The sequence below is a fragment of the Carcharhinus amblyrhynchos genome, chromosome 21, assembly GCF_965287045.1.
Source record: "Carcharhinus amblyrhynchos chromosome 21, sCarAmb.v2.hapA, whole genome shotgun sequence".
Taxonomy (NCBI): Eukaryota; Metazoa; Chordata; class Chondrichthyes; order Carcharhiniformes; family Carcharhinidae; genus Carcharhinus; species Carcharhinus amblyrhynchos.
In genome coordinates this window covers 32,069,354-32,085,383 of record NC_137344.1, presented here as the reverse complement: position 1 = coordinate 32,085,383, position 16,030 = coordinate 32,069,354, and the positions used below count along the sequence as shown (strand labels likewise).

At 47.2% G+C, this 16,030-nt stretch overlaps 1 protein-coding gene across 8 annotated transcripts in view; it reads left to right on the top strand.

The window, feature by feature from the left end:
• rsad1 (radical S-adenosyl methionine domain containing 1) overlaps positions 1-13,590 on the top strand; it is a 49,759-nt gene extending 36,169 nt beyond the window's left edge. For 6 of the 8 annotated variants that reach the window (XM_080208941.1, XM_080208937.1, XM_080208940.1 and 3 more), the window contains 4 exons: positions 2,495-2,642; positions 6,674-6,728; positions 7,834-7,937; positions 11,999-12,835. In XM_080208941.1, the coding sequence (XP_080065067.1) occupies positions 2,495-2,642; positions 6,674-6,728; positions 7,834-7,937; positions 11,999-12,095 (404 nt within the window). In that variant the 3' untranslated portion in view covers positions 12,096-12,835. Of the gene's footprint in view, positions 1-2,494; positions 2,643-6,673; positions 6,729-7,833; positions 7,938-11,998; positions 12,836-13,370 lie in introns of those variants that run through there. The other 2 variants (XR_013889123.1, XM_080208935.1) reach the window with 2 other exon arrangements.
• Positions 13,591-16,030: the final 2,440 nt, after the last annotated feature.

Sequence of the window (16,030 nt, the reverse complement as noted above, 5' to 3'; positions counted from 1 at the left end):
GCCTTTGAGAAGGTGGAAGTATAGCTGCAGTCCATTCAGTGTAGATGTTCACCCATGGTGTTGTAGGGAAGGGTGTTCCAGGATTTTGTGTGAAGGACCCAAAAACTTAAGGAATAAGTCAGGATGATGTGTGATATAGAGGGGAAATTGCAGGTGGTGACATTCCCATTCATCTGCTGCCCTTGTCCTTCTCGATGGTTGAGGTTGTGGGTTTGGAAGGTGCTATTGAAGGGGTTTTGGTGAATTGCTGCATGCATCTTGTAGATGGTACACACTGCTAACGCTTTGGGGGGAATTTTCCCATCCTGCCCACCGCAGGCTGGGCCATACAAAGATCCATGGACCTTGGATGGGATTTTCCGGTTTTGGGGCGAACACTGATGGAAAATCCTGCCCATAGTGTCAGTGGTGGAGGGAGTGAATGTTTAAGTTAGTGGGTGGTGTTGATCATGTGGGCTGCTTTGTCCTGGGTGGTGTCAAGCTTCTTGAGTGTTGTCAGAGTTACACACTTCAGGTGAATGGGATATTTGAGCACACTCCTTTGAACTCTGTTATTTGATACTGAGGATCTCAGGAGGCGGCTGAGATGGACTATCCACTTGGCACTTCAGGCCGGTAGATGGTTGTAAATGTAGATGGTTGTAAATGTTTCAGCCTTATCTCTTGCACTGAGGTGCTGGGTGCCCCTATCCTGGTGGAGCTACGATTAGTTATTTAAGTATCCACTGCCATTTATGACTGGATAGAGTCATAGAGGTTCACAGCATGGAAACTGGCCCAACTTGGACATGCCACCCTTTTTTTTTTAAAACCACTAAGTTAGTCCCAATTGCCTGTGTTTGGCCCAGATCCTGCTATACTCATCTTACCCGTGTATGCGGAAGGACTGCAGAGCTTTGACTTGATACGTTGATAGCGGGATTGCTTACTGCATCTTCAGAATGCTGCCTCTGCTAATTAGCATGCATGTAATGTGTTGAGGCTTCATCAGGTTGGCACTTCATGTTTGGGTATGACTGTGGCTGGTCTTGGTACCCTCGCCTACATTCCTTACTGAAGTAGAGTTGAGCCCTTTGCATGGTAGAGTGAGATATGAGCAGGCCTATGTGGACACTGCCTTTTGGATGCCCAGTTGTATTCTGAGTCTATCCCATTTAGCGTGCATGGTGGTGAGATCAACACAATGGAGTGTGAAGATGACACTTTATCAGAGAGATTGTGTGGTGATCACTCTTACCAATGCTATCCTGGGCAGGTGCGTGGGTTTCCTCCCACAGTTTGAAAGATGTGCTGGTTGGGTGCATTGGTCGTGCTAAATTCTCCCTCAGTGTACCTGAACTGGCGCTGGAGTGTGGCTACTAGGGAATTTTCACAATGACTTCATTGCAGTGTTAATGTAAGCCTACTTCTGACACCAATAAATAATCTTTATCTGCAGGTAGATTAGTGAGGGTGAGGTCAAGCATGTTGTTTGTGGTGGCTTCCTCAGTTTAGTTGCTATGCTTCCTACATCACAACAGTGACACATTTCAGTTCAATTCAAACTTTATTGTACATTCAGAAATTCATTGCTCGTATATTGCTTGTTCACCAACAATCTCTCTCTCATAGAGGAGCGGTGATGGCCGAATGGTATTATCACTAGACTATCAATCCAGAAACTCAGCTAATGTTCTAGAAACCTGGGTTCAAATCCCACATGGCAGATGGTGGAATTTGATTTTTTAAAAATCTGGAATTAAGGATCTCCTGATGACCATGAAACCACTGTTGATTGTTAGAAAAACCCATCTGGTTCACTAATGTCCTTTAGGGATGGAAATCTGTCATCGTTGTCTGGATTGGCCAACATGTGACTCAACAGAGCCGCAGCAATGTTGTTGACTATCAACTGTCTTCTGAAATGGCCTAGCAAGCCATTCAGTAAGGGCAAGTAGGAATGAGCAATAAATGCTGGCCAGCCAGCATGTCCAATGAATGAATTAAACAAAACAACAATTAACAATGAAAAAGAAAAATTTACACCATCACAAAAAACTGTGATTTAAACCTTTAGGAAAAACTTGAAGAAATTAAACTGAAATGATAAGCAATGTAAAATCCTGTGTCACCGCGATGCAGCTTATATCCATCCCAACCTCTAGAGGTCTCTAAACTTAAACTTTTAAACTTGGGCTTTGTCTGTGTTATGTGACGTTTGTTGACCCATTTTGTGAGCGTTTGTTTTTCTGTCACTTTCATCTTTATAATTGTCCAAAATGTCCTCTTGTGTCTGAACATAATCCTTCTCCTCGGTAGTCAGTATTTGACCTGCACAGAACCAGCCATGGTGGCAGCATTATAGCTGCATCCACATTGCCTCCCAGGTACCAGAGACACAGTACGATTGGCCCCTCTCTCACTCCTGCCCGTACTTATTGGCTGAAAGGTCACGAGGACATTGAGATTGTGAAGAGTCCTATATCAATGTCACTTTGTCTGTCTCTCCCTCTAGGTGCTCATGGCAGGTTTGTTCCCTTGGGTGAGGGTAAAACGCAGAGAGAAGCCAGGATACAAACCTTGGAACCCAGTTACTGGCTCAGGGAGGTGAGACGGTTTGGTCACGGAACCAGGAAGAGAGTGCAGCAGAGCGAGTTGGACATGTGAGTGTGTAAGCTTTAAATTTAATTATACAGCATTAGATATGGGGAAATTGTAAATTGGCTCTTTAAGCAGGTGTTAACACTTCACTGAGGACTGAATGTGTTGTTTTCAATCCTAATCAGTCAAGACTCCCCTTGCTGGTTTTACGACGTTAACTGTAACAAATCATGCAGATTCTCTTGAGACACTGGTTCAAATCCCACCGTGGCAGTTGGTGGAATTAAATATAATCAATAGGTCTCAGTGATGGTAACTATGAATCGATTATCATTTAAAAACTCAGCCCGTTCAAGTTAGGAAATGAAATGCGGTGTAGCTTACACGTGATTCCAGAGTTACAGCAATGTGGTTGATTCTCTACTGTCCTCTGAAACGGCCCAGCAAGCCATTCAATTGTATCAAATCACTACAAAAACATTGAAAAAGAATGAAACCAGACAACACCCAGCATCAACCGAAATGTCAACGGCACATCCAACCCTGCAAAGTCCTCCTTACTAATACTAAACAACAGTCTCACATAGTCGCACTCATAGAATCCCACTTTATGGACACTATCCCACACACTAGCACCCCTGGGTATGTCCTGTCCCAGCCGCAGGGCAGAACCAGCAGAGGTGTCAACTCAGTGGTGTACAGTCAGGGGAATTGCCCAGCGAGTCCTCAATGTCCACACTGGATCCCATGAAGTCTCATGGCACCAGGTCAAACATGGGCAAAAAATTCTCCTGCTGATATCACGTACAGCGACCCACTCAGCTGGTGAATCAGTACCCCATGTGGAGAGAGAGCACTCCGGGTGGCAAGGGCACAGCATGTACTCTAGGTGGGGAACTTCAATGTCTGTCACCAAGACTGAGCAGAGTGAGTTTAAAAGGACACAGCTGGCGTGCCGTGGGTGTTGAGGAAACCAGCCTGAAGGAGAAACATTTTTTACCTTACTCTCATCAAACTGCCTGTCACAGATGCGTCTGCCCTTGACAGTATTGATAGAGTGACCACTGCTCAGTCCTTGTGAAGGTAAGTCCCATCTTCACATTGACGATACCCTGCATTGTGTTGTGTGGCACTAACACTATCAGAAATGGGATAGACTTGGGACAGATTTGCAACTCAACTGGCGATCCATGATGCGCAGTGGGCCATCAGCAGCAGTGATGTACACAACCACAATCTGTAACCTCGAGGCCCAGCACCTTCCCCACTCTACCATTAACACCAGGTCAGGCGATCAGCCCTGATCAATAAAGAGTGCAGGAGGGCATGTCCGGAGCAGCAGCAGCAATATCTGACAATGCAATAAAAGCAAAGTGTCGGAAAACCTCAGCGGGTCTGGTTGCATCAGTGAGAGAGAAACAGTGTTAATGTTTCGAGTCCAATATGACTCCATCAGAACCAATCTGTCCTGAAGAGTCACGTTGGACTTGAGATGCCAGCCCTGTTTCTCTTTCCATAGATGCAGTCAGACCTGCTGAGATGGTGCAGCACTTTGTGTTTTGATTTCAGGTCTCTAGCATACCTGCTCACAGATGCTCTATTTGGGTTCCGGCAAGGTCACTCACTCCTGACCTTATTAGATCATTCATTCAAACATGGTCACAAGAGCTGATGCAGTAGTTTATTTTCCCACAGAGTTTTTCCAGACTGATCACGATCTCTCTGAATTTTGAATGGTTCCAGCTTCTTGAATATTCCTGAACACAATTCCCAACATCTAAATGTGAATAATTGCTGGCAACAAAATGAAAGCTGCTCTCTGCCACCCAAACAACTGACAGAAAACCTACACTGGGGATGCTTGATTGCATCTAAACTGTGTGTGACCTGTCCTGGGAGTATTTGATGTAAAGAGAACTTTATTCTGTATCTAACCCCATGCTGTACCTACCTATCCTGGGAGTGTTTGATGGGGACAGTGTAGAGGGAGTTTTACTCTATATCTAACCCTGCACCTATCTGGCCTGGGAATGTGTGATAGGCACAGTAAGAAGTCTCACAACACTTGGTTAAAGTCCAACAGGTTTATTTGGTAGCAAATACCCCGAAAGCTAGTGGCGTTTGCTACCAAATAAACCTGTTGGACTCTAACCTGGTGTTGTGAGACTTCTAACTGTGTTTATCCCAGTCCAGTGCCGGCATCTCCACAATGTGTGATAGGGACAGTGTAGTGAGAGATTTACTCTATTTCTAACCCCGTGCGTAGCTGTCTTGAGAGTATTTAATGGGGACAGTGTAGAGGAAGCTTTACTCTGTATCTAACACAGTGCTGTACCTGTCCTGGAAGTGTTTGATGGGGACAGTATAGGGGGAGCTTTACTCAGTTTCTAACACCCTGCGTACCTGTCCTGAGAGTATGTGATGGGGACAGTGTAGAGGGAGCTTTACTCTGTATCTACCCCTGTGCGCACCTGTCCTGGGAGTGTGTGATGGAGACAGTGTAGAGGGAGCTTTACTCTGTATCTTACCCCGTGCTGTACTTGGCTTGGCGAGTGTTTGATGAGGACAGTGTGGAGGGAGCTTTCACTTGTGCTATAACTGACCAGGAAGTGATTGGTCACACTATCTGCCTGAAGTGGAACCAATTCAATTCTTTAATGCTTGAATCCATCATCAAAGAAGAAATAGCGAGGCACCTAGAAAAGAATGGTTTGATAGAGTAGACGCAGCATGGAGTTGTTAAGAGGAAGTCGTGTTTGACGAATTTATTGGATTTCTGTGAGGATGTGACTAGTGCAGTAGACAGAGGGGAACCGGTGGATGTGGTGTTTCTCGATTTTTCAAAAGGCGTTTGATAAGATGCCGCACAAAAGGTTGCTTCAGAAGGTTAGGGGGCATGGAGTTGGGGGTAAGGTGTTAGCGTGGATAGAGGATTGGTTGTCTAACAGGAGGCAGAGAGTTGATATCAATGGGTGCTATTCTGATTGGCGGTTGGTGACTAGTGGAGTGCCGCAGGGATCGATGCTGGGGCCTCAGCTATTTACCATTTATATAGATGATCTGGAGGAGGGGGCTGAGTGTAGGGTAACGAAATTTGCTGGTGACATGAAGATGAGTGGAAAAGCAAATTGTGCGGAGGGTGTGGAAAGTCTGCAGAGGGATCTGGATAGGCTGAGCGAGTGGGCGAGGACCTGGCAGATGAAGTACAATGTTAGCAAGTGTGAGGTTATCCACTTTGGCAGGAATAATAGTTGGAGGGATTACTATTTAAAGGGCGAAAAGCTGCAGCATGCTACGGTGCAGAGGGACCTGGGGGTTCTTGTGCATGAGTCGCAAAAACCCAGTCTGCAGGTGCAGCAGGCGATCAAGAAGGCGAATGGGATGCTGGCCTTTATAGCGAGGGGGATGGAATATAAAAGCAGGGAGGTCTTGCTGCAACTGTACAGGGCACTGGTGAGGCTGCAGCTGGAGTACTGTGTGCAGTTTTGGTCGCCGCACTTGCGCAAGAATATATTGGCCTTGGAGGGAGTGCAGAGGAGGTTCACTAGACTGATACCGGAGATGAGGGGGTTAGACTATGAAGAGAGACTAAATAGACTGGGTCTGTACTCGTTGGAGTTTAGAAGGATGAGGGGGGATCTTCTAGAGACGTATAAGATAATGAAAGGGATGGATAGGGTAGAGGTAGAGAGATTCTTCCCGCTCAGAAAGGACAGCAGGACTAGAGGGCACAGCCTCAAGATAAGGGGGGAGGCAGTTTAGAACAGAGTTGAGGAGGAACTTCTTCACTCAAAGGGTGGTGAATCTCTGGAATTCTCTGCCTGTTGAAGTGGTGGAGGCTACCTTGCTAAATATATTTAAGTCATGGGTAGATAGGTTTTTGACAGGGAATTAAGGGTTATGGGGAGAAAGTGGGAAAGTGGAACTGATCCACTTCAGATCAGCCATGATCTTATTGAATGGTGGGGCAGGCTCGAAGGGCTAGATGGCCTACTGCTGCTCCTATTTCTTATGTTCTTATGTTCTTAATTCCCAGCATGGACATCCTCATTAAATTGAACTTGGGCGGTTTTTATTTCTGTTTTTCTTGTAGATTGGAGGAATTGCTGGTGTTGGGACTCCGAATGAATGAGGGACTCTCCCACCAGGTAACTGAGATGAGAAATCTTTAAATCTGTTAAGCCTCATTGTTGTGAGTTTTCGCAGTTATGAATTGTACAGTGTGAACACGTAGTCAGCAACAATTCAGTTAGATACTCACTGGGTTATGTCCCCTCAGCCAGTGTAAGGTGACTGGTTCAGAGACTAAGTGTGGTGGCAGTGATATTGATAATCCTTGTATGTACTTATACAGTGGGCGCATTCGTATGTATGCACAAGCAATCACACCCCATTCACCTTTGCGTAATTATTGAATCTCACCCTGAAGAAAGTGTTTGCTCTCCGTGTCTGCAGGTTCTTTAAGAGAGTTATCCAACTGTCTCGCTGCCTGTTCTTTCTCGATGGCCCTACAGTTTTTTCAGTTGCAGGGATATATCCAATTCCCTTTTGGACGTTACCGTTGAATCTGCTTCCATCGTTCTTTCAGACAGTGACTGTCTTCCTCATAATTCCTCTGCTACTTCTGCCAATTACTTTAAATTTATGTCTTCTCGTTTCTAATGTTCCTGGAAACAGTTTTGCTCTACCTACTCTATCAAATCTCCTCATAATTCTGAATAACACAATTAAACCCCCCACCCCTCCCACCAAACCTCTCTGCTCTCTAAGGAGGACAATCTTTCCCACCTCTCCATACAATTCCTCATCTCCGTCTTTCTGCAGCCTCTCCAAAGCCTTCACTTCCTGGTGCCCAGAATTGGACACTGCTCCAGCTGAGGACTAACCATTTCTTAAATAAAGGATTCACACAATTTGCTTTCTTTTGTACAATTATCCTACATTTACACACCAGGACAGTGATGCACCAATTCCAGATGTGTGTAGCGTGACCCGTGGCTAAGCTTTGGATCACTAGCTCTACATCGTCTGAAGTGACTGATGTCCAGTTTTGTTCGGAAACCTTCCTGTGAAGCTTCGGGATATTTTGCTGTGTTAGAGGTGCTACATAAATGCGACTTGTTATGGGGAGAAGGCAGCAATTAGAGTTGTGGGGGATGAATGAGGGTCTTGAGTGGGAAGGTGAGAGTTGTGTGATATAAACATGCTGCTCTCTTCAGTCTTGATTCATTTTGAAAAGTTTCTGTTTGCCAGTTTTGGTTGCAGGGTTCACCTGGCCTCAGCCTGCAGGAAGCACTGGGGGATTCAGTGGAGGTGAGGCAGTACCTGGAGCAGGAGCTGCTTGTTCTGGACGACAGGTAATTGCTGCTGACTTTTGCACTAACCTCGATGATTACATGTCCAATGGAATTATTCTGGCTCCCTGTCCCTGCTGGAAGGAGCTGTCTCTTTCTCAGGATTGCAGTCCCAGGTCTCCAATATTCAGTCTCTGTTAGTGGGTACAGGTAGTAGGGAATATTGGTCACAAAGCCTAATCAGACCCTCCCCCATGTCTGAGACAGAGATTAGAAAGCACTTTCCAGCAGGGAGGACCAGCTCAGAACCATTGACTTACTTTCCCTCTGATGTTTAATAAAAAACAGAAAATGTTGGAAGCACTTAACAAGTCAGGCAGCATCTGTAGGGAGAGAGAGAGAGAGAGATCCATACAGTTACAGCCTCTGCCTCTAGAAGCCTGAATTTGCATGTGTTTCCGGCATTATCTGCTTTTATTCTAAATTTACAGCTTCTACAGTATTTTTCCGTAATACATAATCCTGCTCAATTCAGTAATTATAATGCACTTTGTACTGCTGCCCCCCCTGCCACCCACTCTGGCCCCAGTGGGCTCTGGTCCCCCCCATGCCCCAAGGCCCCAATGGGTTCTGGCCTCCCCCCATATTCCCCCCTGCCCCCAGTGGGCACTGCCCCCCCCAGCCCCAGTGTCCTATGGGCATTGGCCCCGCCAAAGTTTGACTCCTGCTCCACAACCTTTTCATCGCTGCTGACCTCAGTGATGCTGGGGGCTCCCTGCTCCTCAGTGCATTCAATTTAAAAACAAAAAGCTTGTCCTTAAATGCTTCTGTATCCTACCAGCTGTATGACACTCCCTTATCCTCCTGATGCTCCAACAATTCAATTCTGTCTTTGTGTGCCCTTTACTGTCTTGTCCCCTGTCATTGGTGGTGGAGCCCTGAGTAGGTTTTGTCTTTTTTTTCAATTTTCTCCTCCTGCTTTTCTGTCTTTCACCTCCCTTTTTCAAAAATTTAATCAGTGCATTTCATTGCTGTCCTTTGGATCCCATTGGGTCCTTATCACAGCTCTGAAAAGTTTTATACCATCATGTAAAGTGTCAGGTTGTACCATGAGGTGGATCAGCTCCACTCGTCCCCTACTGGCTGTTTTTCTGGGGAATATATCACAGTGTAATCTGATCAGAACTTGCATATGAAATAGCTCTAACATTTGGGCTTCCTTTTGAGAAGGGTTGAATCCTCTAATGGTCTTGGGTGTGAACAAATCATATCTAAGGCTTAATTTTGAGAAGAACCACATAGTTCTCCCCATATCCTGGCCAGTACATATCCCTCACCAGTATTGCTAGAGTAGTTTGTCATTCATTATCTGGGACATGAGCATCGTTGGCTGAGTCCAGCATTTATTGGCTATCTATCCCTGGTGCCCTTGTTTAAATTTAATTTTTATTAGTGTCACAAATAAGCTTATGTTAACACTGCAATGAAATTACTGTGAAAATCTTGTCACCACATTCTGGTGCTTGTTTGGGTACACTGAGAGAGAATTCAGTAAGGCCAATGCACCTAACCAGCACGTCTTTTTGGACTGTGGGAGGAAACCGGAACATCCGGAGGAAACCCATGCAGACACAGGGAGAACATGCAGACTCCGCACACAGTGACCCAAACTGGGAATCGAATCTTGGTCCCCAGTGACGTGTGAGTCAGCAGTGCTAACCACTGTGCTACCCATAGCGCATGGGGCAGTTGAGAGTCAACCACATTGCTGTGGCTCTGGAGTCACACGTAGGCCAGACCAGATAAGGATGGCAGATTTCCTTCCCTAAAAGACATTAGTGAATCAGATGGATTGTTAGAACAATCAACAATGGTTTCAGTGCCATCATTAGACTCTTAATTCCAGATTGTTATTGAATTCAAATTTCACCATCTGCTGTGATGGGATTCGAACCTGGACCACCAGATCTCACCCTGGATTTCTGGATTAATAGTCCAATGTTGCATTGACTACATTTGAAAAGTATTTGCTGTGAGTCACTTTGGAATGTTCCTCACTTACCTCAGCTGATTGAGCACTGTATATCTCATGCAAAAATTATTATTATTTGTGTAGCATATGGTGCGTTTCACCAGAAAAATGTGAGAAACTATCGTGGGAACGAGAAATTGGCAGCAATGTTGAATAAATATTTGTGCCTGTCTTCACAGTAGAAAGGAGATAACAAGTCCAGGGTAACCAAATGGCTCACTGGAAGGGGAGATTTGAGGTAGTTAATATTAACAGTGAAAAATCATGAGTAACTTCAGACTAAAATCCAACTTGATGAGCTATGATTCCAAAAGGAGTTCCATAGATTGTGAATGCACTGGTCATGATTTTTCCGATCCATTCCAGAGGCTAGGAAATTTTGGAAGTTAACAAAAATACATATAATCCATATATAGAATTCCTAGAGTGCAAAAGGAAGCCATTCGGTTCATCGAGTCTGACTGTCCCAAAGAGTACTGTACCCAGGCCATCTCACCGCCCCCACCTCCCCCTCCCCACCCACCCCTCTCCCTCCCCCTCCCCACCCACCCCTCTCCCTCCCCCCTCCCCACCCACCCCTCCACCACCCACCCCTCCACCACCCACCCCTCCACCACCCACCCCTCCACCACCTACCCCTCCACCACCTACCCCTCCACCACCTACCCCTCCACCACCTCTTCCCCCCCCACCACCACCTCTCCCCACCCCCCCACCCACCTCTTCACCACCCACCCCCCCACCACCTCTCCCCCCCCCACCACCTCTCCGCCCCCCCCACCACCTCTCCGCCCCCCCCACCACCTCTCCGCCCCCCCCCACCCCTCCCCACCCACCCACCCCTCCCCACCTCTTCCCCCCCCACTCCCCACCTCTTCCCCCACCCCTCCCCACCCACCTCTTCCCCCCCCACTCCCCACCTCTTCCCCCACCCCTCCCCACCCACCTCTTCCCCCCCCCACCTCTCCCCACCCCCCCACCCCCTCTCCCTCCCCACCCCACCCCCCCACCCCCCTCACCCCCCCACCCCCTCCCCCACCCACCCACCCCCCCCCTCCCACCCCCCCCTCCCCACCCACCCCCCCCACCCCCACCCCCCCACCCCCCCCCTCCCACCCCCCCCACCCCCCACCCCCCCACCCCCACCCCCCCACCCCCCCCCTCCCACCCCCCCCTCCCCACCCACCCCCCCACCCCCCCCTCCCACCCCCCCCTCCCCACCCCCACCCCCCCACCCCCACCCTCCCACCCCCCCCTCCCCACCCCCACCCCCCCACCCCCCCCTCCCACCCCCCCCTCCCCACCCCCACCCCCCCACCCCCCCCTCCCCACCCCCACCCCCCCACCCCCACCCCCCCTCCCACCCACCCACCCCCCTCCCCCACCCACCCACCCCCCACCCCCTCCCACCCCCCCCTCCCCCCTCCCCCCTCCCCACCCACCCCCCCACCCCCCTCCCCCACCCACCCACCTCTTTCCCCCCCCCCTCCCCACCACCTCTTTTCCCCCCCCCCCCTCCCCACCACCTCTCCCCCCTCCACCATCTCACAGTGCTAGGGACCTGGGTTAAATTCCCAACTTGGGTAAATGTGAGGAGTCTGCATGTTCTCCCCGTGTCTTTGTGGGTTTCCTCTAGCTGCTCCAGTTTCCTCCCACAGCCCGAAAGACTTGCTGGTTAGGTGCATTGGCCATGCAAAATTCTCCCTCAGTGTACCCAAACAGGCACCGGAGTGAGGTGACTAGGGGATTTTCACAGTAACTTCATTATAGTGTTAATGTAAGCCAATTTATGACAAGATTAAATAAACTTCAATATTTATAATATTGGATGAGGGGCAGTAACTTGATAAAATTATTCAAACAAAAGCAAAGTACTGAGGATGCTGGAGATCTGAAATAAAAAAAAGTGCTGGAAAAACTCAGCAGGTCTGGCAGCATCTGTGGAGAGAGAAACTGAGTTAAAGTTCTGAGACTTCTTTGGTACTAGTTCAGGCTGTATGTGTGAGCATGGTAACTTGGCATCAAATTAGCCTGAGGTAGGATGAATTGCTGCCAATCTCAGGCTTGCCTTCTGTTTCTCGTCTCTTTTCAGGGGGCTGAGATGTTCATGGGAAGGTCTGGCGTTGCTCGACACTCTGCTGCCCACTCTTCTGCACCAGCTACAGCTTTCCTACCGGAAATCAGCCTGACACTCGTTTTGTTCCTCGGTCTCCGGGATCGGCAATGACATCTCACATTGAGGGACTTTGTGGGAAAAGTTAAAGGAAGTGAGAGGGAAAACCGACACTGAGCCAAAGGAGAGGTGAGAAAATAGGAGCAGGAGGCCATTCAGCCCTTCGAGCCTGTTAGGACAAGTAATCAAAGGTAAAGGTTTTCAGAACCAATTTAAGAGGTGGAGAGCAGGATAGAGAGGCAAAGGGCTTCCACAGGGTCTAACGGTCTGAAGGCACAGCCGTCAAATGTCCTGGGGGATGCACGAGAGGGCTAGTGGAGTGGGGGTTTGTAGATTCATAAAATCCCCACAGTGCAGAAGGAGACCATTTGGCCCATTGAGCCTACTCTTATAACAATGCAACCCAGGCCCTATCTCCATAACCCCCCACTGTTTACCCTGCTAATCCCCCTGATAGTAAGGGGCAATTTATCATCATGGCCAATTCAACCAACCTGTACATCACTGTGGGAGTAAACTGGAGCACCCGGAGGAAACGTGCAAACTCCACACAGTCATCCAAGGCTGGGCTCCTGGTGGAGTGAGGCAGCAGTGCTAACCACCGTGGGGGCAAGGGCAGTTGTGGAGAACACAGGGTGAGGACATAGAGAACTTTGAACAGGAGGGTGGGAATTTTAAATTGCTTGGAAAGGGTAAATAAGCAGTGAGCCCTCGGGGTAAAATGAGAGTAGAGATTGGTCAAATAAGAGAGAGTTGGCAGAGGAGAATTGGAATAGTCAATGTGGAGGGTTTCAGTAGCAGGTTGCTGAGCTATTGGAGGAGGTACATCATATTAAATTCCACAAACAGGTTCCAGCACAAGAGATAATGCATCACAGTCACACATGGGACTGGCCCTCCTCTGGTCCCCATGGGTACTGCATCCTGTAGGCTCTGATGTGGAGATGCCAGCGTTGGACTGGTGTAAACACAGTAAGAGGCTCTGTCAGTGGAACAGTAGCTGCACCTGCCGTTTTGCCGACTTTAGGTCAAAAACACTACAAATTTCAAAAGATTAAATTAATAAAGATTTTTTTTGTGTTTGCCACTTTCACTATTGTGTTTAAAATGTTGTTTATTTTGTCTGAAATTCCTGCCTGTCCAAATACCCACTTTATTACACCACTTCTAAACCCCAATTTAATTTAAATACCCCAATTTAATAACCTCTGGCTAGTGTAGCTTCCTATTCTGTAGTCCACATTGTCAATTATCATAAAAAAAACTCATCTGCTTCACTAATATCCTTTAGGGAAGGAAGTCTGCTGTCCTTACCTGGTCTGGTCTGCATGTGACTCCAGGGCCACGGCAAGGTGGGTGACGCTTAAATTCTTTGAAATGACTGAGCGAAGAACGCAGTTGTACCAAACTGTCACAAAGTCAAAAAGGAATGAAACCAGAAGGATCATCCTGCTGTGGCCTGCGATTGGGAATGAAATGGCACGCACAATCCTGTTGACTCTGCAACATCTGGGGACTTGAGTACACAGTGGCAAGCTTCCAGTTTTGGCACAAGTGTACCGTCACTATGACATTACAGACAATGCCCCCACCATTTACATCTTGGATTCTTAGCAATTGACTGATTTTGCAAAGCTAACAAATATGTCAGTTGTGATGATTCATAGCAGGATTTCACCATTGTGTCAGCACGCAGGGTTTTCATTCAATTCATCTTTTCTCACTTTTTGAAAATAGGAACTGTTATTGCGATAAGTGACCTCTGAACTAAAGCAATTGTGGAGAGGGAAACGCATTTGTTTGGGACCCTGCCCATGGTCTGAAATGGAGAGAAAAAAAATTCGAAGTTTTTTCACTATTAAAGAATCTGGTTGTATTTTAATCATGCAAAAATAATACTTTTTTAGAGAAACATATGTCAATAAATACTATACGTTTGGGACACAAGTATATATTACAAACGCAGGTGTTAGACATGTGGCTGGGTGGTGAATCAAACAGCATATGGCATTTACAGTATAAAACATTAGAGAGAAAGATTTCCTCTGTCCGTTATTTATAGTGACATTCAACTTCCAAACATTCAAAGTATCTTCCTGGTCTTGCTACAAGTAGTGAACAGAGAAAGTTTCCCCTCACTCACACCCCTGTCTCATTACCCAATTACATTTAAACCAATGTAGTGAAGTGACTTTACAGTCACCTAGTCCATTACTAGTCACGGTGAATCTGAAGAATCGGGGGGCAACCTTATGGAAAACGTCTAAATGCTGAATGAAAGTGAAAGTAGGGGAGAATCGTGCCAGTTTTTTTCAGTGAGCCGTGGTTTGCAATCATATGGCACTTGGTGCAAAAAAAAAGTGCCAGGCTCGTGTTCTCGCCAGTAGGGGAGACGATGGGGCAGGAGAGGGAGAGGTGGAGCCTGAGCTCGCCAAGGAAGCTGTCTGCTGAGCTCTTGGGGCACTATTACACAGGCACCCCAATCTCCGAGTGTACTGGGACAACGCTTGCCACCCTCACCCCATGGATGGTGCCACCCCCACACTGATCAGCCCCATTTGCAGAGTTCCCTCTGCCAATCACTCCCATCTGCAGAATTCGCTCCCTCCCATTCCTGCAGAACTCCCATTTCCTACCCCCTGTCATAGCTTTACCCAAACAGGCTCTGCCCCTTTGGCATTGCTCCTGGCACATTTATGGTGCTTGGTGGGCAGTGGAAGGGTGCCACATGAGAACTGCCAGGCTGACACTGTCCCATGGGCATTGCCTGGCTGTGCCCCGCCAACCATTAAGGGCTTCAATGGCCTCTGATCTTCCCAGTGAAGCCACCACGTCTGGTCTTCCACAGGTGGAGACCATTTGTGATTCTGTCTGGTGAGAACCTCGACCAGCGAGGAGGTAAGTGTAAATGAGTCTAGACGATAGCATCAAGACTCATTAATGACATTTAAATTATATTATTAATTTTTAAATCAGCTTTGTGCCTTTGCTAGGTGTAAAGCCGATTTCGCCAGCAAAACAGGGTTGGAATCTGGGGAGGCAAGAAACTGGAGCGTTTCTCATTTTTCACCTCTCACGCGACTGTGCCACCTCGTCTCACTGAAAATCAGACGGGATGAGATCGTTAGATCGCGTCCTTCATCTTTTATTAAAATCACTACAATAAAACAACTTAATTTGGTGCTTTTCGTTCCTGCAGTTTTTTTTAAATGAATAGTTTTTTGCGTTTTTTAATTCCACAAAATTATTTTCTAGGCTGCAGTTCTACTGTATTAGCAAATACATTCCAGGTAAAGGTGGGTTAATGTAGATCACCTCCTGTTTCAGGACAAACAACACCTAACAGGACTTGGAGTCAATGGCAGCACCTTCTTTTATTGGTCGACTTGAGACAAAATAAATCACTTTGTAAGAGTTGTGAGGACTTTCTTTGCTGAAAATATTCTTTTTGTATTTTTCTTAATCGATGAATAAGAACTAGGAGCAGGAATGCACCATATAGGCCTCTCAACCGTGATCAATCTGATCTTGTCCGCAACTTCATTTTCTTGCCTGTTCCCCATAACCTTTCACTCCCCAATATTTCAAAAATCTGTCTATCTCAGCCTTGAATGTATTCATTGGCTGGCAACTTCTGGTCATCTTCCAGTGCCGCTGACAGCACACACCTGCCAGCGGTGAGATGTGCATTCAACAGGAAATCCCAGTGACAACAGCAGGATCAGAAGATCCTGATGCTTGCCAATGGTGGTTCGCCTTCAAGTGATTCAAGTTAAAGACACAATAACCACCTAAACATATCATTCCCAGTGACAGGTTAAACTCTCTCTGGGCTATTCAAGCTTTCCCAAAAATGTTTGAATTCCCACAAAGGCCATCAGAACTCCATCTGAGTACGTACAATTTCTCGGGATTTCATTATATGCTGTCTGCATTAAAAGAACAGTTCAA